The 23980-nt window shown below is 45.4% G+C and overlaps 1 protein-coding gene across 1 annotated transcript in view; it reads right to left on the reverse strand.

Moving 5' to 3' along the window:
• Positions 1-13156: 13156 nt before the first annotated feature.
• Positions 13157-23980, reverse strand: part of STAC (SH3 and cysteine rich domain) — a 50324-nt gene continuing 39500 nt past the window's right edge. The window contains exons 8-10 of the mRNA XM_056857731.1: positions 23153-23204; positions 22434-22571; positions 13157-13297 (exon numbers count right to left, since the gene is read on the reverse strand). Coding sequence (XP_056713709.1) covers positions 13199-13297; positions 22434-22571; positions 23153-23204 — 289 coding nt within the window. The 3' untranslated portion in view covers positions 13157-13198. The remainder of the gene's footprint in view (positions 13298-22433; positions 22572-23152; positions 23205-23980) is intronic.

Consider the following 23980-nt stretch of genomic DNA (forward strand, 5'->3'; position numbering starts at 1 on the left):
AGTTCCGAGAGAACTTTGACTGGCCCAGTTCTGTGTTCTGAGAGATCTGCGTTCTGAGAGAACTGTGACTAGTCCAAGGTCCCCCAGATGGCTTCATGTGTAGGAGTACAGAAACCAACCCGGTTCACCAGATTAGCGTCCACTGCTTATGTGGACTTTAGGGTACAGAGCAAGCAAATCAGTTGCTTGAATCATTCCTACAATAAATTTTCAATTAAAAAAAAAAAATCCAAGGAAGGTGATTCCAGGCATCACCTTGGGTATGCTAATTGTGCAAGATCTACTATAAGTGAACACAGGCCTTAGATTGAGAGGGGGCTTCAAGCAGTGATTCAGAACATCATTATATCTGAGAACACAAAGGAATTTGTCAATACTAAGAAGCCCCAACAATCAGCAAACATGAGTACCTTCCTGACCACACTTCTGAGGACTGTTACAGTGTGAGAAGGGGACGCTTCTTCATTATCCTGTTGCCTGAGGGCCCTGTCCCATTTTCAGATCTGTGTTTCTGTGGAAGGAGTATTGAAGGGGTAGATCCTGCCCCCCTGCATTTTGTTAGGGATATAGGACGGTGTTACTACCTGTGGGATGGCTTTCTGTTATGTGGCTTGAGAGAGAGGTATTGAGCAAGTCCCGTTTTCAGACTTTTTTCTCGAATCATCAGGTTGTGTAGGAGTCCCGCATTTCACTTTTCTATCTGTTGGGGGGGGGGGGAAGATCTCTGGCAATTCTGATAGCTTCCTCAGTAAGTGGGTCGTTCAGCAAGACCTGGCCATCTCGAGGTGGGTGGCTGCTAATTGGACACCAGCAGGCCCTCATCTCAAACTCTTCAGTTCACGCTGTTACTCTGGAGGTGGGAAAACAGCAATGTTCCAGTCTGGGCTGCAGAGAGCAGGTGGCATGAAATGAGAGAGGAAAAGGTGGTTGTTTTTTTCCCATTTGTTTTGGAGTGTAAGAAAATGGGGTTTTGCTCTGGAAACTTTTTGGGGGATGCAAAAGTGGAAATGATTTTTGGAGATTGGGAGAATGCATCTTTAAAAGGGGACCTCTGTTTTTGGAAAGATACATGATTTGAGGATATCTGGGTGGGAAAAGAGGGAAATATTTCCCATACATAGGGACAACTCTAAAGGATCTCGAACTTGAGATAAGCTCCTCCCATCTCATGCCAGTCTCACATGACTTCCAGGTCTCATGCAAATAATCTGGTGAACTCGAACAAACCAAGGTAACTGTCCCAAAGTGGGGATGATGGGGGCTTGGCCTGGTGAGGCCACCTGTTGGCCAGGTGAGGCCACATATACCGATACCTTGATTTGCCTACTTGACGGATTGCTCTGTCAGGGGAGTAATAATTGGGCTTGGTTATTAAGAACATTTCAAAGGTCTATCTAGCCTTCCGTCCTGTCACCAAGAGTGCTTCTAGAAGTCCACAAGCAGAACATGAAGGTGATATTCTTCTCCTGCTGTTTGTCCCTTCCTTTGATATTCTGTAGCACACTGTATCTCAACTTGGAAGTGCCTCATATTTATTGAGAGCCAGTGTGGTGTAGTGGTTAAGAGTGGTGGTTTGGAGTGGTGGACTGGGTGGATCTGGAGAACTGGGTTTGATTCCCCACTTCTCACAAGCGGCGGAGGCTAATCTGGTGAACTGGATTTGTTTCCCCACTCCTCAACATGAAGCCAGCGGGGTGACCTTGGGCTACTCAAATTCTCTCAGCCCCACCTACCTCACAGGGCATCTGTTGTGGGGAAGGGAAGGTGATTGTAAGCCACTTTGATTCTTCCTTAAGTGATAGAGAAAGTCGGCATATAAAAACCAACTCTTCTTCTTCTTCTTCTACTTGTAGTCTGTTTAGGTCCCCAAAGAACGCAGCCTTACAAGATGAGATTTAAAGGGCACAGGGAAGAGGGACTTTATAATGCTTTCTGCTCACATTGTTCTCCTGCTGGAATTGCCAGCAGAGGTAATAGCAGCTACTGGCTTTTGACAAGAAAATGGAGCTTAATGAAACAGTGTTAAATAGCCCCTCACCTCCCCCATCTCATTTTAAACTGCAGTCCCTGAAGTGGCATTCTGTTAAAAAAAAAAATAGTGGCAAATTATTAGTTCAGTTAGCTGTGGTCCCTCCCTAACTCAGTTATTGCAAGTCTGCATCCAGCAAAGGAAAAAAAAAAGCCAAGTACTATCTGAACAGAATATATCTGCAGATTACCCAGACGCTGCCCGTTTTACTTGAATTGCTCAGCCAGTTAAATACATCGGCTACCCGTGAAACATTTCAGGCACAAACCTCAGTCGGATTCCCCAGATGACTAGAACCTGACTCTTTAAAATGAACATCAGGATTTCTACAAATCGAAACATCGGTAAGGGCTGTGTATGTAAAGTACCATCCAGACGCAGCTGACTTATGGTGACCCCATAGGATTTTCAAGGCAAGAGGCTAAGAGGTGGTTTGCCATTGCCTTCCTCTGCATAACAACCCTGGAATTCCTTGGTGGTCTCCCATCCAACCAGGGCCAACCCTGCTTAGCTTCTGACGAAATCAGGCTAGCCTGGGCCATCCAGGTCAGGGTGGGTAAGGATTACCAGCCCATAAAAAAAAAATTCACCAGCCTGTTTGACCACATCTACCGACACTAATCTGTTCAACACAACAGTGACCTACATCAGCAACTTTCTTCAGCTAATAAAAACAAAACTGCCTGGTTGCCTGGAAACAATTGTTCCTCTCCCACAGGCGATCGGCCTCGTGGTTATTTGCAAACCTGCTTTATAACCCTCATTTTGTATGGAGATATGCAAAGAATACAGACGCCTGAATTGCGATCTGACCTCTGTAGTATTTTATTGACGGGATGGTATAGCAACTGGTATATGGATGCTGTGCTATGTTTCTCTAGTGCTGTATGCTTTAAAAACAAAACAAAAAAACAGTCCAGTGCATTACTGGGGCTAATGGTTTTAGCAGTGATGAGGTTTGTTGCCCTTAGCCGTTCATTCGGCGTACTCTCTAGGAGCCGCCGAGTTCTGGAAAGAGCAGGGGAAAGGACTGTCGTGATTATGATCTTCTGCTTCACAAATGGGATGTGACTGATTTACATGCCCTTTTTCTGTCTCCTCCTTGGAGTCCCCCCTGGAGGCAAAAATCAGGATTATCCACTCTTCCTACCATCTCGTTGAGTAATGGTCTGTCAGGTTTTATTGCTCACACTTGACTACAAATAGACACATCACTTTGCCTTTTACGTGTCCCAGGTTGCCTCGTACATTTTCCGCCACAATTGGAGCCGCAGCCGTGCCATTCATCACAGATGCTCATATCTGTTTCATCAGGGAAACGCCAACCTTCCTGCCTCTGAACATCCTCTGCGCTTACAGGCCTATTAATTAAATTTGCACCTTGCCGAGGGACTTGGCAGGAGGCAGCTAGTGCTTGTGCTCCATGGGAAGACTGCCCCCTTTTCCCAGGAAGCTGGACAACGCGTACCATCAGTCTGCAGCCTTTTGAAGGCGAGCAATGGTTCCTGTGGGAAGGCCAGAACAAGCACTAGTCTTGAAGCCCCTCCTGCTCTTCAGTTTGGGTTGCCAGCTCCGGGTTGGGAAATACCAGGAGATTTTGGGAGTGGGGGTCTAAGGAAGATGGGGTTTGGAGAGGGGCTTATCCAGGCGAACTGATCTCGATTGGCTTGAGATCAGTTGAAATAGCAGGAGATCTCCAGCAAATACCTGGAAGTTGGCAACCCTACCATCAATCAATAGGGGTGTGTAGTCTTTCTGGAAAATTCTAGAGACCTGGAACATTCTTTGTTCCCCAACACTCTCTTTCCACTTTGGTCTCCCAGCTAAAAGTAGTGTTACTAACCTTTGTGTGAATGTGGGGGTGGGGTGGGGGGTGGAGTTCTCTTGGAATTAAAACTGATCACCAGACTAAAGAAATCAGTTCCCTGGCAGAAAATGGCACCTTTGGGGATTGGAGAAACTCCATCTTTGAAGAAAACTGAAGTCCCTCCCCTGGGAACCACCCACAAATCTCCAGGGATTTTTCAAGCCGGAGCTGGCCATCCTAGCTGCAACATGGGGGTAGTAATTGGCATATCTTACATGAAGGTGCCTGGATAACTGAGAAGGTATGTGAACTGCTCAAAAATTTGATATATAAATGCTTAATATTATTATTTGTCTTTTCCCTTCTAGGATGCACAATCAAAAGCCATGTAAAACCTCTTATGAAGACCAAGCCAAATGACACAAAATTAGGCATGCCAACCTCCAGGTACTAGCTGGAGATATCTTGCTATTACAACTGATCTCCAGCCGATAGAGATCATTCCACCTGGAGAAAATGGCTGCTTTGGATATTGGACTCTATGGCATTGAAGTCCCTCCCCAAACCCTGCCTTCCTCAGTCTCTGCCCCAAAAACCTCCCACTGGTGGTGAAGAAGGACCTGGCAACCCGACACAAAATAGTGTGCAGACTTTCAGGTTCTCCGAAACCCTACCTAAACTCAGACTCAAAACCTTGCACTCTGTTATATGTCATGTTGTTTGGTCTTCATGAAAGGAATTTCCTGCCCCAGCAGGCTAATAAAAAGCCTGGTTTTCAACTTGTACCAGATGTACTTGTAAGAAGCCATGTTGGTTTGCAGGAATCTTGGGGAGAAGTAGATGAGGCACCAGGAGGTACCTGAATGATCTCAGTATTTATGAGTTATACTCCTTTGTCCGAGCTGCTGATTGAAAGGAAGTGGTGAAAATACATAAAGGGATCTTCAGAATCCAGAATCCTTGGGGGTCTGAATTATGCCCCTGGACCTATATCTAATGCAATGCAAACAGATTTTGCTTTATGTACATTACTAATGCTTTATAAAGCCTTAAAAGGAGCTTCTTTTTCCTACAGGCATTTTGAGGACAAAGACCATTCTTAGAATGTTACTATATAGAAGGGACCATTCCACTGACATGCAAATCTCTGTTGACCTGAAAAAAAAATCATACAGAGGTTTTCCTTGCGCTGTGACCTAGATAAGCATCCATGATGTCTGGAGTAGAGCTTATGTTGTCTTGTGTTGATAGTGCAATTTACGACACAGAGTTAAGACGTGGAAAAGTTTAAACTTTGCTGCAGATACCAATAGTGTAAAGAATTTGGTCTGAAATGAATGTCTTTCATCTCTGTTTCAATTATTTTTTTTTCAGTGTTCACATCCAGTTTTAAAAAACTCTGCGACGGGGCTCTTTTATCCGACTTTGCTATCTTTGTTGTATCCTAGAGCTTTCAAGACATTTGAAAACAACAAGAGCTTTGCCCGACCAGACTAAAGTTAATCTAATCCAACATCATGATTCATACAGTAGCTTTCTCTGGGAACATCACAAGAGTGAAAGCATCTTTCCCCCCACTCACTGTTGTCCCAAAGCATTCAGAGGCCTTCTGCCTCTCAGCATGAATCACTGTGGAGCCACTGTGGTGCAGTGGTTAGAGTGTCAGACTATGATCTGAGAAACCCAGGTTCGAATCCTGCCTATGCCTTGAAAGCTCACTGAGTGACCTTAAGCCAGCCACACACTCTCAGCCTAACCTACCTCACAGGGTTGTTGTGAGGATAAAATGGAAGAGAGGAGGAAAAAAAATCAAGAATTAACTTCAAAGTTATGCAAGATGAAAAAAGAAGGGGAGGATTGGCTTTACCCAATTTGAATTAGCTTGGGTTGTGGACTGGATTAAAGACCCAGAACAGAAATAATTGAAGATGGGAAAAGGATCATGGGACCGCGGATTACATTATTATTTATGGAAGGCAAAGAAGTCAGAGATTTTTGGACAGAGACATGTAATCATAGAAGGACTGATGAAGATCTGGATGAGAAACAGGAAAAGATTGAGTTTATTACTACCCTTTCTAATGTCTCCCAAAAGATGCGTATCTAAACAAGGGAGAAAAAAAGGGCATAGACTTTATAACATATCAGGACATGTTAAATAAGCAAAAGAAAATCTTGGGAAGAAATTAAAAGAGAAAATAAGAACATAGACTGGTTAACATATAACAGAATGGTTGAGAAATGTAGACAAGACTGCTATCAACAAGGTAAATTAAAAGAAAGTACAGAATCTGAAACACAAAGAAATAAAAATGGTGCTAAGATTTTGATAAGTTTATTTCAGAAGGTCTGTTGTTGACCTTTATACTTACTTTGCTCCTCTCCCCGATCACCACACCATCATACCTTGTGGCAATGAATTCCCCAAATTCCATTTTGAATTTAGTTTCAAGTGCGTATCCGTGTTAGTCTGTAGTAGGAGAACAAAACTGAGGGCCAGTAGCAAATTCGAGCCCCACAAAACTTCCCAGCGTACAAGCTTTTGTGAGTCAAAACTCACTTTGTCAGATGCAGTATTGTTGGACTCCAGATTTGTCCCACCTTGAATTTGAAACCATTCAATACTTGGTAACAGAACAGTTGGATATCGTGAGCAAGATGTGTTCAGTTCAACAGGACCGGTTTAATGTCCTTGTGCAGAGTTTACAGTGAGGTACAGTCCCTAAGGTCCCAACAACATGTTACAGCATCCATGGGTCTGACCCATGGACGCCGATACCATTTTAGAGAAGAATTTGGCCATCTAAAAATAACACTAGGGCATCAGGCCCTTGACATGGTAGGAACCAGGCGATCTTTTCTCCACCTCCTGTGATCCCTGTAACATCTTGTTTGGCCGTAAGTGCATTTAGGAATAGGTTTACAGACCTATTCACTGCATGCGGGGCTCTACACCGCTCTCTAGTTCTAGAGCAGCTGAGTAGTATAGTTCCCAGTCTGTGGGTCCCAATCCAAAAGTGGGTCACAAATAGGGTTGCCAACTGTCAGGTAGTAGCAGGAGATCTCCTGCTAATACAACTGATCTCCAGCTGATAGAGATCAGATCACCTGGAGAAAAATGGCCGCTTTGGCAATTGAACTCTATGGCATTGAAGTCCTTCCCCTCCCCAAACTCCACCCTCCTTAGGCTCCGCCCCCAAAATTTCCCTCCGGTGGCGAAGAGGCACCTGGCAACCCTAGTCACAAAACCTGTAAAAATGGGTCCCAGGCTTTTTGCTGTTTTATTGGTTTGTGCATGCTCTGTTTTTTTTTTTTTTAAAGGGGTCACCAACCAAGTAAAGACTTTTTATGAACCGCTGCTCTAGAGCAGTCTTGCACAAAACCTGCTCAAAAGGTGTCCTTTAGGCAAGGCTGTTTATCAATGCTAAAAATGTCTTTAAAGTAACAAGGGCCAGTATCGCACTATGTGATTTATTTATTGCATTTAAGCATGAAGAATTTGCTGGCAGCATCTTCTCCTAGCACAATGATTTGCTCAGGATTTTATACTCTGCTGTATAACACTTATTTATGATTGCTAACACAAAAAGATGTTAATATGCTAAGTGGGTGTTGTTGTTTTTTTGCCACCGATGTTTAGAGTATTTGTGTACTATGAACACATAAAAAGAACAGGTGATTTGTGAAATTTCAGTTTCCTCCTGCAAAATATTTGATTTAGGATATGAGATCTTTGAAATGTAGGAATGGATAAAATCGTTGAAAAAAATAATCGTGAGAGCAACTAAACTAAACCAGGTGAAGATCTTTAGACATGATTTCATTAAAGTTGATACATTAGCTTTGTGAGGTGACCCATACACTTCTTCCAGCAATATGTAAAGGTAAAGCACTGATGGATGTATGCTAGGTCACATAGATGTTTCCCACACCAATGTCTCTTTTCTATCTGAGATTCTGATGTTAGGAGATAACACCATGAACTAGGCCTTAGATGACATCAGTTCATAGAGCCAAATATTTTTAGTGGGGAGGGGAGGCCGCCAAGGAATACCAGGGTCATGATACAGAGGCAGGCAATGGCAAACCACCTCTGAATGTTTCTTGCCTTGAAAAACCCACCCGGGGTCCCCGTAAGTCAAATGTGACTTGCTGGCAAAGAAGAAAAAAGAAAAAGCAAGCTTGGTTGTTCAGAACTGTGAAAGTCATTGTAGCAGGAGATGGGAAAGCAGCGAGCAAGACGTATGTCAGCTCTTTCCAAAGACTGCATATTCATTATTTAACAAAATATTAAATTAGACATGAACATCTAGCTCCTTAAATTAAATTTCCCTGAGCGCACGCTTCAAATAAAAGCTAGTTCATCTAAAACTAATCAGTCAGTTAGTGTTACATCCCTTTGGAAAGGCACAGGGTGGGAAGATGCCCCCCTCTGCACACTGACTGACAGAGCGACTAAAGTCCAATTTATATATCAGGGGGACCTTTGTACGGTTGACCAGAAATGAGAATGCATGGAGTTGCTGTTGAGCTTGTAGACATAACATGTTCTCCTGGAGGTGCCAGTTACAAGGAGCAATACGGTTGGGTTTCTAGAGGCACCATGCGCAGTTCGTTGTGCAAACAGCCACATCCCCTTGTATTTTCTATATGGTCCCCGTAATGACATCATAAAGTTCCAATGCAGTAGTGGAGTTCGCATGCAAAGCACCCATGTGGAGGTTCTGACTTATATATACACCACCTCCATTTGAGTCCTGTCTGGCTGTGTGTGCACGTGGCTCTCCGCTACGCTTTGGAGACGGCTGGGATATGTGAACTAGCTTCCAGGTAAGGTCTTCGACCTTTACCAGACCAAGGACTCACCTTTAACCTCCACAGGAAGCAGAAGGGATCCAAATGAGGTGCAAGCACAAGACATCAGAGGAGAGATCAGAGTCATCTGACTCTTTAGCACATTCTGTCAGTGCTAGAAAGGAAATCTTCACCACCATGCTTCTCCTCTCAGCATGGATACAGAGTCTAGCAGCAGGTACATGGTTCCTTTGCTTTCTACAGATGTGCTTTAGTAGCTGGTCCTTCCAAAAAAGATAGGGCTGCCATGCTCCTAGTCTGAGTACCTCCTCCCCACCCCAAGTTCCTGTTTCCTGTAGTAGTAAGGTTTTTTTTTTTTTTTTAAGAAAAGGTCAGCATTGCTATGGTGATAATGTCATTTCTGTGGGAAACTCGAAGTTATGGCAGGTAGCTCTGGGAATCTCTGGAAACTCTATGGTAAATCTATGAAATTTCTGGTGATTCCTAGAGCTACCCACCAGGAAATCCCAGAAGTGACGATGTCATGCCAGGGCCGCCTGTGATCCAGCAGGTGGGGCTCCATGGTCCATGGGCTGAAGACCATTCCTTTAAGGCATCCAAAGTTTAATAGAGATAAAGCTGTTGATTCATGGGCATATGGCACTATTCTCTTTGAGGAATCCAGACGAATATATTTAGTTTGACCATCAGATGGTGATAAAGGCTAAACACTTTTGTTCCTAAGAGAAACATGAATTGGTTTATAATAACACGATGATTCACCTAGGGAGTCTCTTAAAAACCACTTTATTGTTTTATTGCTTAGTATCAAAAGAAATGAGACATTGATTAAAGGCCATTGTGAATTGAAACTAATAATTCAGCTTTGTCCTATGAGACAGGATTGAAGGAAAAATCAAAACAACAGAAGCACTTGAAACAGGACAGAATCACAGTTATGTTGCATTCAAGTAAACAGTAGCACGTATGGATGGATGTAGTCTTTAGCTAGTCTTTGCTGAACAAAAGAAACTAACTGCAGCACTGATTTTGATCTTCAGCAGGCATTTCAGGATTTTTTAAATGCCAGGTCAGCGAATTTCAAAATAAAGCAAAGTTATAAAGCAGGACGGGTCAATAAGATCTCTGCTGCTCTCCTTCTTTGCTATGGAGGATCTTCGTTTCAGACTTTTCTGGCTGTCCTTTGCAAAATGAGCTGAATTGCAAAACTGGTTTTAAATTTTGGTTTGTATTAAAAAGGCCATATAAGAAAGATTTCCAGCATTCCTACCACCCCAGATATGAAACTGTATTTTTAAAGGGTGGTTGTATTTACAAGTAAGAGAGCTAGAAAACTGATGGAATGGTTAGTACATGTATCCATGTAGTAACTAGAGAGAGGCAAAATCTCTAGGGAACTCCAAGGCCCCTTGGTTCTAATGAGGCATGCACGCACTCAGGATCTCCATGCAGGCAAAGGGAACTGCAGATGCGGGATGCAGATCTGAAATCCAAAAAACCGAGGCCAAGTTCGACACAGCAGCCCTTTTGTGAAAGGCAAAGCATGGACTTCGAATGTCCCATCGGCACCATCCTGTAGCTAACACAAACTGGGATTCAGCAGCAGGTTGGCGCACAAGGCAAGGTGTGAGGATTGACGAGCAGCACTGTGGGGACTGAAACGTGGCTGGCCGCTACCTGCTTAAGGGTGTCAGCTGGACATTTCTCCGGGCAAGGGGATCCAAAGAAGCTGCGGACTTCCCTCCACAGGTTGCTAAGGAGTTATTGAGCTTAATTGGCCACACATGATTTTCTAGGGAGAGATTGTCTGTCAGAACAAGGGTCAAGCTATCCATATGAAAGGGGCCCTAGGCTGTTTCCACAGTGATGAATGCCCAGGTTGCTCCCGTCACCACTCTGAATGCACAGCCACTTGTAGCAGCAACAGTGTCCACACGGCCGCTTTCCCTGCCCTTTGTTTGACTCATCCTCCTACGGCTGTCATCCCCGCTATGCAACCAGCGAGTTTGGGGAGAGTGTTTAAAATTGGTAATTGCTGAATCGCTCTAGCGACACAGTGATGACCTATTTCACAAAGGGAAAGCTTGCAAAACACTCTCCGGCAGTGCTGACGGGAGGAACGCTGGCTTGAGAAAAAGAAAGGGTGCCAACGTGGGCGGGACTGGCATAAACGCCACCTTCTTGTTTGCAGGCACATTTTGACTGCCGCCTGTCTCAAAAGATGGGATCAAACTAGGTATGAGGAACTGCCAATCAAAGCAAGGGAAAACCTGGGCAGTGGAGGATTAGGGGACAGTGTTGTGCGGATGCTCCAAACTCGCTCTCATTTGGATGCCAAACTGGAGCGCAGTATGGGGGACTCTCTCCCTGCCCCCGACCATAGCAACCCCCTCCCCCCTGCTCCTGTGTTTATTTCCACTCCATATAGTACTGTGTGGTCTTTAGAAGCCAATTTAAAGACAGCAAATGCTTTTAAAAAATTGGTTAACAAAAATGGTGGGGATTAGCGTTCTCAGAATAAAAAAACATCTGGCAACAGTAGAGTTCCTTGTTGCAGTTAATGTCTCTAAACGGGGGTGTTCCCAGTGAGGCCAAGAGATGCTGAACATCCTCAACAACAATCCACTGGCCTTTTGATGTAGGCAGAAGAAACAAAGGCACAGCCCTGAATCAAGCTGCCTTGTGGGTTAACACAGAAATCTGAAACGGAGGGATATCTAGTTTTTTTTGTGAACTGTGACTTGTACAGATGATCATGGCAAAAAATTTTTTGATGAGAAATTGTCATTCAGGGGCATATCATGGGATATGACAAGAGATCTTGGGAAATCAGAGGCTTTCTCTGAAATAAAAAAGCTTATTAAAGATACTGATTATGTTAGCACGTCGTCACGTTTGCTCAATTCTTTGGACTTCCTCCCCCACGTGGCTATTTTATGACAACTCGTTTCTTAAGAGCTTTTTTTTTCTTGCTAGACCAACAGTGCATTCTTAAGGAGAGTTACTCTAGTCCAAGCCCATTCATTTCAATGGGCTTAGACTGGAGTAACTCTCCTTAGGAATGCACTGTAAATGCTAACCCTTCTACGGTTACGCAAGGTAGATACATGAACCTACCATATTTGGAAAGGACCTTCCCGTGTTCTTCTTGTTCTATTGATTCTCTAGCACACATGCTACTGGAATGTCATTTTTATGAGGCCCTAAGTCCAAATTATATTATTCCTCTTCTACCAGATTGGACTAGTACCCCTGTGTCTCAGTTAATACCCTATTTATTAAGTGACAGTGATCCTACGGTTACATTGGCAGTAGCAAAATTTATCTCAGTCCTTATATCCCTTCAACAATAGAGTTGGAATTATGCCGCTCAAGATTTATGGATCTAAGAGAGAAAGGGAAGGAAAGAAATCTGAAACAGCAGATGAAACTGTGGCTTTAGTGCCATCAATTTTATCCCTTGGTGGCCAACTTGGGCTTTAACATCCCTAACTCCATGGCGGTCCACAATCTGATCGTACTGCCAACCTCCTGTCTTTTTAAATTGTGGCATTCATTCATAAATATGTCCGGTCAATATATTTTTTGTTTCTTTCTGTAATTTGTTTTCCCCCACATTGAGTACCCATATAAACAGGATCATGCTATATACATATTTATATAAAATCTAATCAGTCAAACCAGAAAAAAATAGAAAACTTCTCCAGCATTACAACCCAGTTCTTAGCTCTCTCTCTCTCTCTCTCTCTCTCTCTCTCTCTCTCTCTCTCTCTCTCTCTCTCTCTTTCTTTACACATAGATCTGGCAATTCCTGACTAAACTTGCCTGGAAAAAAACCCCAGTGCATCGGCTGTTTGAGCAGCACTGACATCCAAGTGTGCTGAAATTGTTCCCTTGTATATCGGTAAAATCAGAGGACGTACAAGTTTACCACAGTAACGCACATCAGAATCCACAGAGAAAGTAGTCCCGGCCACGACAGGTTTCCTCAAACTGATGGCTGCACAACTCACAGAACTGAAAAGTCAGAACCAAACATGACGCTCATTTGCTAATACCGTCGACAACATTTTAGGACCAGACTCACACGACAAACTTCAAGCATCAAACGGGAGTACACGGAAGCAGTCAGAACCTTTCCCCATCCCGTCACACTTCAAACGAGAAAAACAAACCCCTCACGTGGTTTTCTTAAGACACAGGGACAGGGCGTGGAATTGAACGGTTCACATTAGTTGTCTGCGTCCGACAGGGTAACAGCAAGCAGCTTTGCTCAGAAAAATCATCCAGTTGAATTGTTTTTTAAAGCAAACTGACCCTCCCCTAAAACTCGACGCACAATATTCTCAGCTCCTTTCCCCAGGCGCCAGTTCTTCATCCCTCAAATATCTTCTTGTGACACAACAGCAGCAGCTTAAATGTCTGATATCAATGGATCGTTGCCTGGTTATCTGCAAGACGGCTAGACTGGGTCGACACAGTGCAAGAGGAGGCAGGCAAGCCCTGCCGGCAAAGCGTCACAACTGCAGCGGTCGAGTCGGCAACCATCAGATGTTTTCTAAGACGTCGAGGGGGACGAAGCCTTTTTTCTTCCCGCTGCACACTTTGATAAAGCCGTCACGGTCCTGCTCTGAAGTCACACAGATCTAAAGGGAAGGAAGGGAGGCAAACGTGAATTTCTCTTCCACTCCCTGGAGCCATTTTTATTTCTGGAACCTAAATTTTGTCTCCGTGAGTGGACAGCTTGGTTGCAAGTATCCGAAAAGGATGGCATACTTTAAAAAAGAAGAAGCACTCATTCCTGTTTAAAACCAACACACACATGAACATATGAACAGCCTTATACTGAGTCAGACCCTTGGTCCATCAATGTTAGTATTGTCTACTCAGACCAGCAGCGGCTCCCCAAGGTCTCAGGCAGAGGCCTTTCATATCACCTACCTGCCTAGTCCCTTTTAACTGGAGATGCTGGGGATTGAACCTAGGACCTTCTGCATGCCAAGCAGATGCTCTACCACTGAGCCGCAGCCCCTCCCCTTTAAAGGCTTTTTATGTTTTCTTGTTGAAGTGCCAGCATATACAAATAATCTTTCATGGATATCTCTGGCCACAATCCCTTGGACACCTGTGTATAAACACTACCCACATGAAAGAAAATGTTATTCATTTCTTTAGAAATGTATACCCCACTTTTCTTCCCAGTGGGAACCCAAAACAGCTTACAACAATATTCTTCCCACCTCAATTTTATCCTCATAGTCACAACCCTGTGAGGTAAGCTAGGCTGGCCCAAGGTCACCTAGCAACACAGCAGAGATTTTAACCTGGGTCCCTCAGATCCTAGTTCAATATGCTAACCATGTACCATGCTAGTTCTGGATAGGTTGGTAGAGTTCAGACACATAATGAGCCAATTATATGGATGTTTGGTGGACCCCACCTAGAGAAGCATGATGAAAATGAAAAACAAAAAACCCTCATGTGCAACTCCCATGACTTTCACCACTGCTTTCCCTGGAAACAGCATGATAGGCTGGGCTGTCTTAGATTCAGGGCAATATGGACCAGATCACTTGGCTTGTAGGTTGTGAGAAGCAGAGTTGTGTAGTGGTTAGAATGTCAAAGACGATGAGCTGGGAAGTCCAGGTTCAAACCCCCGTTTAGCCATGATGATCACTGGTTGATCTTGTTCTCGTCTCTGTCTCAGCCTGACCTACCTCACAGGGTTGCTATGAAGATGTGGGGGAAGGGGAGAGACCAGGAGCCATTTTTATCCTTGGAATAAACATTGATAGGTTGGAAGACAGAATCCAAACGCATCAAGAGTAAATGGCATGGGACTCTAACTGGAAAAGCTCATTTTATTGATTTAGTCAATCTGTATTCTCCTTTTCTCCTCAATGGGGAGCCAAAGTGGCTAACGATGCACAGAGAAACAGTAGCAACAACAACCACCATAAGCAAGAAAAGGAGAGAAGGCCTTCAAAGGCCCAGAAGGTCCTCTCTTCCTAGATGATCTTAACCCAGCCCTAATCCGAGCGCCAAAGGGGAAAGTGTCCTCTGGCTTGCACTTCTGGGCACACCCAGCCCTTAAATTCCTGTGTGCAGAGAGGAGAACAAATTCAGCGAGATGCCACTCATCTGCTGCTAACTACCAGAACCTTCTCCAGTTCCTCCTCTATGTTTCACAAGGAAAATAAATTAGAGCCTCCTAAGGATAAGCATCAGGAGATCTCTCATGGAAGGAGGTCATTTGCAGGGTCATCCTTAAGCAGTAGGGTTGCCAGCTCTGGGTTGGGAAATACTTGGAGATGGGGCGGAGCCTGAGGGCGGCAGGTTTTGGGGAGGGGAGGGACTTAAATGCCATCGAGTCCAATGGCCAAAGTGGCCATTTTCTCCAGGGGAACTGATCTCTGTCGGCTGGAGATCAGTTGTAATAGCGGGAGATCTCCAGCTGCTACCTGGAGGTTGGCAACCCTATTAAGCAGAGCTGCACCCATCTAAATCCACGGAAGTCAATGGGCTTTTAGAAGGGCACAACTCGGCTTAGGATAGTACAGGGAGTTCTTAAATAAGAGTCAAACAAGTGTAAGGTTAGAGACAGACAGTAGTCTTTAAAAAGAGCAGAGGCATTGTTACCTATCCTGTATGCCAGAGGTTCCCAAACTGTGCTCCAAGGAGTACTTGGTGCTCTGTGAAACATCTCCTAGTGCTCGATGAAGAGATTGGAAAGAAAAATACTGCTGTCATTCAGTTTAGTATATAGGTGCTAGGTGAAAATTAGTGCTCCGTGACAAATTTCTTTCCTGAAAAGTGCTCCATGACTCAAAATTTATTCTGCCCTATCATCATCTCTTGCCAAACTGGCTTCCATATAGATTGATATATAAAGGGGAGCAGAAAATGCCATGATATGAAATAGGAATTGCTGCTCATGGCGGGGGGAGAGGGGTATACATCCACTGTTGTCTCTGGCAACCCCAGTACACGGTTTTGCATTGCTTCAAAAATATGCAAACCCCGTTGGTGCAAAGGAGACAACGTGACAAAAGAAACGTGTACCTGCTCCACTGGCAAAGAGGCCACACTTGCAAGTTCCTTTGAAGAAAAAACCCTCTTGTTTATCGCCAGCCTCTAAAGATCCATGACCAGAAAGGACAACGGGGGATGCGTAGATATGCCAGAGGCAATGAGCCTCTATCGTTCCACTTCAACACTCAGTCGCCCGTCTCCAGGCAAAGCTTGGCAAGAAGGCCACTTCTGCTTCCTGAGGGGAAGATCTATGCCTTCCCGCCTTCCTTATGTACATTCCTCACATATTAGGCCGATGAGTCTGCCATAAGCTGAGCTCAGGCTAAAGCAAGATTGGTGAGGGCAGAGGACGCTAGAGGAGTTGTAGGAAACAAAGCCTGTTCTATTACATTGCCTTAATTGTATTTCAAAAGAGAAGGTCCCCAAGCAGTGGAGATTCTTGGGAGTTATCATCTCACACAATGTAGGGGGAAAAATGGAAATGTTTCAAAGAAACTAAAAAGGCCCCCAAACTTCCTTTATTGTTATTGTGAACCAGCACCGTGTAGCGGTTAGAGGGTCAGGCTAGGATTTGGGAGACCCCAGTTCAAATTCCCAACCTGCTGTTGAAACTCACCAAATAACCTCGGGCCAGTCTCTCTCCTTCAGCTTAACCTTCTCCAAAGGCAATACATCATGGTAGGTAGCTGTGTTAGTCTGTCACTAGCAGCAGAAAAGAGCAAGAGCCCAGTAGCGCCTTAAAGACTAACAAAATTGCTGGTGGGGTGTGAGCTTTCGTGAGCCACGGCTCACCTCTTCAAAACTGAAGGTTCTGAAGAAGTGAGCTGTGGCTCACGAACGCTCATACCCTGCCAGAAATTTTGTTAGCCTTCAAGGCGCTACTGGGCTTTTGCTCTCTTCTACTTCTTCAAAGGGTTGTTGTTGTGACGATATAATGGTGGAGGGGAGCTATTGTGGTAAACTGCTTTGGTTCCTCATTGGGGCGACAAGCGAGGTGCAATTTATTTAAGGGTATTTTCCTTAGGTGCACGAAGCCACATTTGTGATTCAGGGTCTGGCTGGAATGCCAGAAACCCGGTTTCAGGTCTCCATACAGTAACAGCCATGACGTTTACTAGGTGTCTCGAGACCAGTCAGTATCTCTCAGCTTTCCTCATAGAGTTGGACATAACCGATACACCCTCAGAAAGGGAATGGCAGGGTTTTTCGAAAGGGCCAGAAACGAGAGAGGAGGAGGGACGTTCTCTCAGCGCTTCAAGTTTCTCTGCCCTCCTTTCTGATTCTGCCTGTGTCTCCTGCTCGCCAAGAAATTGACTGAGCCCTACCGATACTCTTCAGGCATCCCAGACTCACCGTGACGTCACTGGGATTTAATCCAGGATCGGCCCCTATTTCCAGCGGCAGTATTCGTAGAAGCCGGGGGGGGGGGGTCAGGTATTCCTAAGATCCTTTTCAAGTCGTGCTGCTGTGCCATGCCTCCCTGCCCCCCTCCCGTGCCATTTTCCTTCTCTCTCAGGCCCCAGCTTTGTAACCAAGGTTTATATCAACTTGAAAGCCGAAGGGTACAAAGCCATATAAACACAAATTGCCTCATGGTCTGGGCGAAGCTACCCAGCGTGCTGAAGAGAACTAAAAATATCTCTGCCCTGGCTGAATCATGCCATGCCTTGCTGCTGTTGATATAACACTAGGCATAAAAACTTCCTCATTTTCAGTGACGACCACTTTTACGGTTTGTATATTCCCATCTCGCTGTGCGTCTATGACCCCCCCCCCCTTGCTGACGTGCTGGGTGAGTTTGTGTAAAAATTAGCAGGACAGATTTCTGTTTGCCACATTCTGCACTCTTTTGAGCGCTGAGGAATCCGCTTGGGCCTTTCAAAGGGGAGTGAGCATTCTTCTGTTAGTACATTTGGCTCACAAGAGAGAGGTTTTTTTAAAAAAATACATCTGCATCAATGCATGTTAATTTATATAGGCACAGCATGCTCCAGTACACTGATCACGTAAATATGCTGGTTAGCAAGGGATGTCTTCACATGAATGCAGATTCTGCATTTATGTGGCAGCTGCCATAGACAGTAATCCATTCTTGTCCATTGGCAACAGTTCATATTGTGGATCCAACATTCTATATATCTCTATTGTGCCATAGGGTTGCCAATTCTGGGTTGGGAAATGTGTGGAGACTTGGGGGGCAGAGCCTGAGAAGGGCATTTTTGGGAGGGGAAGGACCTCAGTGGGGTATAACGCCACAGAATCCACCCTCCAAAGGAGCCATTTTCTCCAGGGGAACTGATCACTGTAGTCTGGAGATCTGTGGTAATTCCAGGAGTGCTCCAGCCCCTACTAGCAGGCTGGCAACTCTATGCTATTAAGCAGGCCCAAGTTCCCTCCTTGAGTTGCCAGCTCTGGGTTGGGAAATACTTGGGAGATTCTGGGGGCAGAGCCTAAAGAGGGCAGGGTATGGAGAGGGGAGGGTCTTCAATGCCATAGAGTTCAATTGCCAAAGTGGCCACTTTCTCCAAGGGAACTGATCTCTGTCGCCTGGAGATGAGTTGTAATAATGGGAGGTCTCCAGCCACCACCTGGAGGTTGGCAACCCTATTTCCTCCCCACATCCCACTGCTAGGGCAAAGCATCTCTCTTTCCACTCCTCTTTACCTAACTGATCCAACTGCTGCACTCCCTTGACCTAACTGTGTTTTTATATAGATGTAAAAAAATAGGGTCATTATCTTCACTTGCCCTGATGAATGGCAAACGAAGGCACTGGCAACAATGGAGGGTGGATGTCTTCTTAATCTTTTCTAATTAAGCGAGACAATGACCAAGTCCATCCCTATTATGTTGGCTTTGTATTCATAGGTTTCAGTGTCTGGCATCGGCTACAAGCTGGCGAGAAATGACAAAAACCAGGCTCATATAATGTGAAACATTAATCGTCCCAATCTAAGCACCTTTTCTTGGAATGAAGGGCTGAGTCCGCATGCATTAGATGGCTCAATGACACAACCATCCCTAGTGGGAAGAGCTGTGTTCCAAGTGAACAAACACTCTCTTTGTGGCGTTTCATCCTTAATCACTGTTCCCCAAGTCATCATGATGCTACAGGCATGGTCCAGTCCTTTGATCGCTGTGAGAATTAAACCCAAGTCCAATGGATTTCACAGCTTTGATCCTGAGGTAAATTTCCATCAGTGGAGAAGGCTTTCCTCACTCTTGATTCCTGTAATGGACCAAAACGATCTCTACATTCTTGCTGTTGAGGAAAAGGGGCTCCCAAGAGCAGCATGAGTGGAGAATCAGAGGCCCTCAGTGTGTGGGATCCAATGTCCTATTAGAGGACATTTTCCGTGGGATCCAATGCCATGTATTGTGTGCAAAGTGTTGTTCTGGAGCCTCACTTCAAATAGGATGTGGACAGAATGGAGCGGGTGCAGAGGAGAGCAACGAGGATGATCAGGGGCCTGGAGACTAGGGCTGTCGATTCGGTTCATCATGAACCGAAAAACAGCCGAATTTCCCCTGATTCGGCGGTTTTAAGTTTGGATGGAACCGAACTCAAAAAAGGCGGGAAAACGGGGAGCTGAATTCAGCGAGTTCGGGGTGTTTGGCGAATAAATTTGGCAAATTTGGGGTTTGGCGCAGCAGCATAACGTCAGTTAGTAAGCAGCATTCTCCCGCGGCCAATCGGTGGCCAAGCTGGGTCTTCTTCTGGCCAATCAGTCGCGATTGAGTGCATGAGCCCAGCTGCTGCGTGGCCCGGGGAGAGAAAGAGAGAGTATCTGTTTGTGTGAGACAGAGATCCCCCTTGGGGGTGTGTGCGTGTGCACATTCTAGCCATTCCGTGGCTGCAGGGGGCACATTTTTTGGGGAAGAGCCACCAAACTTTCAGCATAGCTTTAGAGGACCCTTCTTGCAAGAACCCTCAAGTTTTGTAAAGATTGGATGGGGGGGGCAAAATATGGGCCCCGGAATGGGTCCCCCCCTTAATATGCATTTTTATTCCATTCACAGCACACATTCGCACCATTCCGTGGCTGCAGGGGGCGCATTTTTGGGGGTAGAGCCTCCAAACTTTCAGCATAGCTTCAGAGGACCCTTCTTGCAAGAACCCCCAAGTTTTGTAAAGATTGGATCAGGAGGGGGGGCAAAATATGGGGCCGGGAAGGGGTCCCCCCACCCTTAATGTGCATCTCTGAAAATGGGGGTTTGCAATCAGCAGAGCTTGCCTCCCATGCCCAAAGCTCCCAGCCCCAACAAACAGCTGAGCGGCGGGAGCAAGGGCGGGGCAGGTGTGAAGAAGATGAAACAGAAGACATCCACAGTAAGACCCATTTTGGGGCTTTTCTCTATAATTTTTCTCCTGTGTGTGTGTGTGTGTGTGGGGAAGCAGAGTCTGTGTGTGTGTGGGGAGGGAGCAGAGTCTGTGTGTGTGTGGGGAGGGAGCAGTTTCTGTGGGTGGGGGGGAAGCCAAAGGGGTCTTTCGCCCGTTCAGCCTGGGGGTGTATGCCCCCTCGACTCTCTCTCTCCCTGGTTTGAAGGGGGGGGGGCTTCAGTTGTGTGTCCTCAGGTTTTCCCTCATTCAAAAGATCGGTTAGGTCTATTTTAATGCTTGCTCAAAACTGGTTTTCAAATTGTGATTTAAAGAATGCATTTGCCTGGTCCCGAGTCCGATGCAAAAGGGGAAATTCCACCCCTCCTGCTCCTTATGCATAGCTAGCGTGCCTCTGTCCCTTTCCATGGTTTGCAAACTCCCAGGCGTCAGGTGTTGCTTTGCATGGTTGCAAACGTGTTGCTTTGCATGGTTTGCATGGTTGCAAACGTGTTGCTTTGCATGGTTTGCAAACTTCTTTGCACCTGCCCCGCCCTTGCTCTCCCCCAGCTCAGCTGTTTGTCGGGGCTGGGAGCTTCGGGAGTAGGCGGCAAGCTCTGCTAATTGCAAATCCCCATTGTAAGAGATGCACATTAAGGAGGGGGGACCCCTTTCGGGGCCCATATCTCAGCCCCCCCCGACCCAATCTTCACAAAACTTGGGGGTTCTTGTAAGAAGGGTCCCCTCAAGCTACGCTGAAAGTTTGGGACCTCTACCCCCAAAATGCCCCCCCGGAGCCGCGGAAAGGCGCGATTGTGTTTTTAATGGCTTTATTCGGCCGAATTTTCCCCCGAACTCCGGATCTGCCGAATTGCACGGACCCAAAGCGGGGGAGTTTGAACTTCGGCATTTCCCGAATAAAAACTTGCCGAATTTTGCTGAATCCGAATTTTACCGAATTTTTTTTCCCAACAGCCCTACTGGAGACCAAGCCTTTTGAGGAAAGACTGAAGGAGTTGGGAATGTTTAGTCTGGAGAAGAGGAGGTTGAGGGGGGACATGATTGCTCTCTTTAAGTATTTGAAGGGCTATCACTTAGAGGAGGGCAGGGAGCTGTTCCTGTTGGCAGGTGTCGTGAGTCAGCCTGAGAGTTACTCTTCAGAAGAAGAGGAGGTGGCAGAACAAGCCCTCACTCCCTCTGAAGAGATAACACTGGAACAGCAAGACGGGGCCTCTGAGCCAGAAGACCGGCCGGCTGAAACAAGAGAACAGGAACAGGGAAGAGAAAGCCTTTCACCTTCAGGGTCTCCTCCACCAGTGGAGAGAAGAAGAGTAAAAGGTAGAACGGCATTGCAGCAAAGGAGAAAGTCGGCCCAGCTTTTGGACAAAAGACGTAAGTTGGCGCAGGAGGAATCAGAGTCTGAAGCCGACAGTTGAGCTGAAACACCTGGAGAGTCACGAAGGCAATATAAGCAAGACTGACCGTTAAGTGCCTCGTGGGAGCAATGTTATTGCATGCCGTCTGTCTCTTATCTTGAGAAGCTTCGTTCGGAGTCCGGTTTGCCGTGCTGTTGAACTTGGAAGAAAGCCGTGGCCTGCAGCCAAGACCTTAAGGGCGAGGAGCTTGTGTCTGTCTGTGACCTTGTTCCTGTATAGTGAGTATACTGTTTCTGTCCTTATTAAGGAGCTGCCGGCCCCTCCCGGCAAGAGTAAAATATGCGTCAGGCTCTGCTTCCTTCAGCACCGATCCATTGCTGTGTGGAAAGCAGAGACTCAGACCTGCCTGTACGCAACAGCAGCAGAGGATAGGACTAGCAATAATGAGTTTAAATTGCGGAAGGAAAGGTACCGGGTGGATATTAGGAAACATTTTTTTTACAGTAAGAGTTGTTTGACAGTGGAATCAGCTACCCAGGGAGGTGGTGAGCTCCCCCTCACTGGCAGTCTTTAAGCAGAGGTTGGACAAGCACTCGTCAGGGATGCTCTAGGCTGATCCTGCATTTATAAGGGGGTTGGACTAGATGGCCTGTATGGCCCCTTCCAACTCTATGATTCGATGATTCTATGTGTGCTTCCAATGTTGATTGGGCTCAACAGCCTTGAATCCCAAACCTAAACACATACCAAGAGTTTTATTGAGATTGAGAGACAGTGTTGCATAGTGGCTAAAGTAGACTAGGATCTGGGAGACCCAGGTTCAAATCCCCAGTAAACCATGAAACTTGCTGGGTGATCTTGGGCTACCCATATTCTCTCAGCCTGACCTACAGTACAGGGTTATTGTGCGGATAAAGCGGAGGAGAGGGGAATGATGTATGCCACCCTGAGCTTCTTGGAGAAAAGCTTTAAAAAGTACTGAATAATAATTTTTTTTAAAACCAGTGTTGCATAAGAAATATGGTGGTAAGTCCTCAACATTTCAAGGTCACTCACTTGGTTCTCTTTCAAAGTCATCTGTCCCTGCTCTTTGCATCCAATAAATGTTCGGATACACCTGTAGACCTTTTCATCTTGATGTACTCTTTGTACAAAATTAGCAGGGAAAAAGCCAATTCGGTCTTCTATTTTGCCCTGTGAAAAGGACATATGACAGATGGCAATGTTAACATCACATACACACATGGCATTGTACATCTAATGTACAGTACAGAGGTTGAACGAGACTGCGCACACACACCACCTAACCTTGTATCCCTTGGCCTGAGCGATGGCATTCAAGTGACACCTGATCCATCCTTAAAAGGCAGGTAAGAGCCCTTGATTAGCTGCAATTAGCTGGTGGCACGGTGTTGTGCTGATGTTAAGGAGGTGTGGTAGCTCCAAAAGGATGTGAGTCAAGGAAATCTTGCTGGTAACCTCTCCCCTTCCCGTCTAGGTAAGACCTTTCATTGTTGGGGCTGTGCCTTATAAGGTCTTCATTAGTGTGCTGGGGAAGTACTACTAATGGTTGCCACCATCCTACAAAGCAAGCTACAAAGGGACAAAGGATCCTTCTTCACCAGAGCTATGAGCACAGCACTATGTTCTGGCACAGGGAAGAACATGATCAGACTGAAAATGCTTGCACATAGATTCATCCAACATAAGGAATTTGTACTATACCATGCAGTTTTTGGGTTCTTTGAATATGGCTTAAATTATTTTTATTGTACCTTCCACCAGTCTTCATTCGAGTCCTCCAGAATTGTGATCCTGTCTCCTGGCCTGTAAGAATTAGGAAACAGATGGATTGATAATGTGGAGTTTAGAAATATCTTTTCATGTGTAATGGCACCAGAGCATTTCACAACATCTTCAGTCTGCTAGAATGCCCCTAGAAGCACCAAGTTATTTCTAATTTGTAACCAATCCATTGGCCTCATTTCAGCTAAAATTCATTTTGAAACCAATGGTACAAAGTAGATGATTTCCTTGAGTCCTGTGGCTTTCAATGGGGCTTAGTCCCAACAAATTTTAGCTTGATTGGGACCGAGGCTTTTTTGTGTATGCGCTTTCATAATTTATTACTGCAAAGAAATTTTCTCTAATTCCCCCTCCTCATTTCCCCTCAGGTAATTGACTGTGTGACTCCACAGTCCTGTGTCCCTTTCATTCTGCAAAGCTGTTTTTCTAGTTAGTTCTCCTGACGCAAAGTAATCATTGTAAGATGTCAGACACACAAAATGGCAAGGAGGTGCTGCCATATCTGTTTTACAGTCCTCCAACTTCTCTGTAGGCAGGGAAGGAGCGCATTTAGAAAGAGACCATTAAAAATATTGACCTGTAGGCTACATTTATGGTGGAATGCTAATACCAAGATTATATACATTTAAATTCGGATCACAGCCGGCTGATTTGACCCTGGTAGAGAAATCAGAGGTGAAATGTTACTCCTGACCTGCCGGCAAGATAGATACTAATAGAAGATGGGGAAATCTTTGGAATTGGGGCCCTGGGCAAAAGTCCAAGATGGGCTCCAAGAATCATTGCCACTTACTGCT

Source organism: Euleptes europaea, chromosome 11 (genome assembly GCF_029931775.1).
Source record: "Euleptes europaea isolate rEulEur1 chromosome 11, rEulEur1.hap1, whole genome shotgun sequence".
Classification (NCBI taxonomy): domain Eukaryota; kingdom Metazoa; phylum Chordata; class Lepidosauria; order Squamata; family Sphaerodactylidae; genus Euleptes; species Euleptes europaea.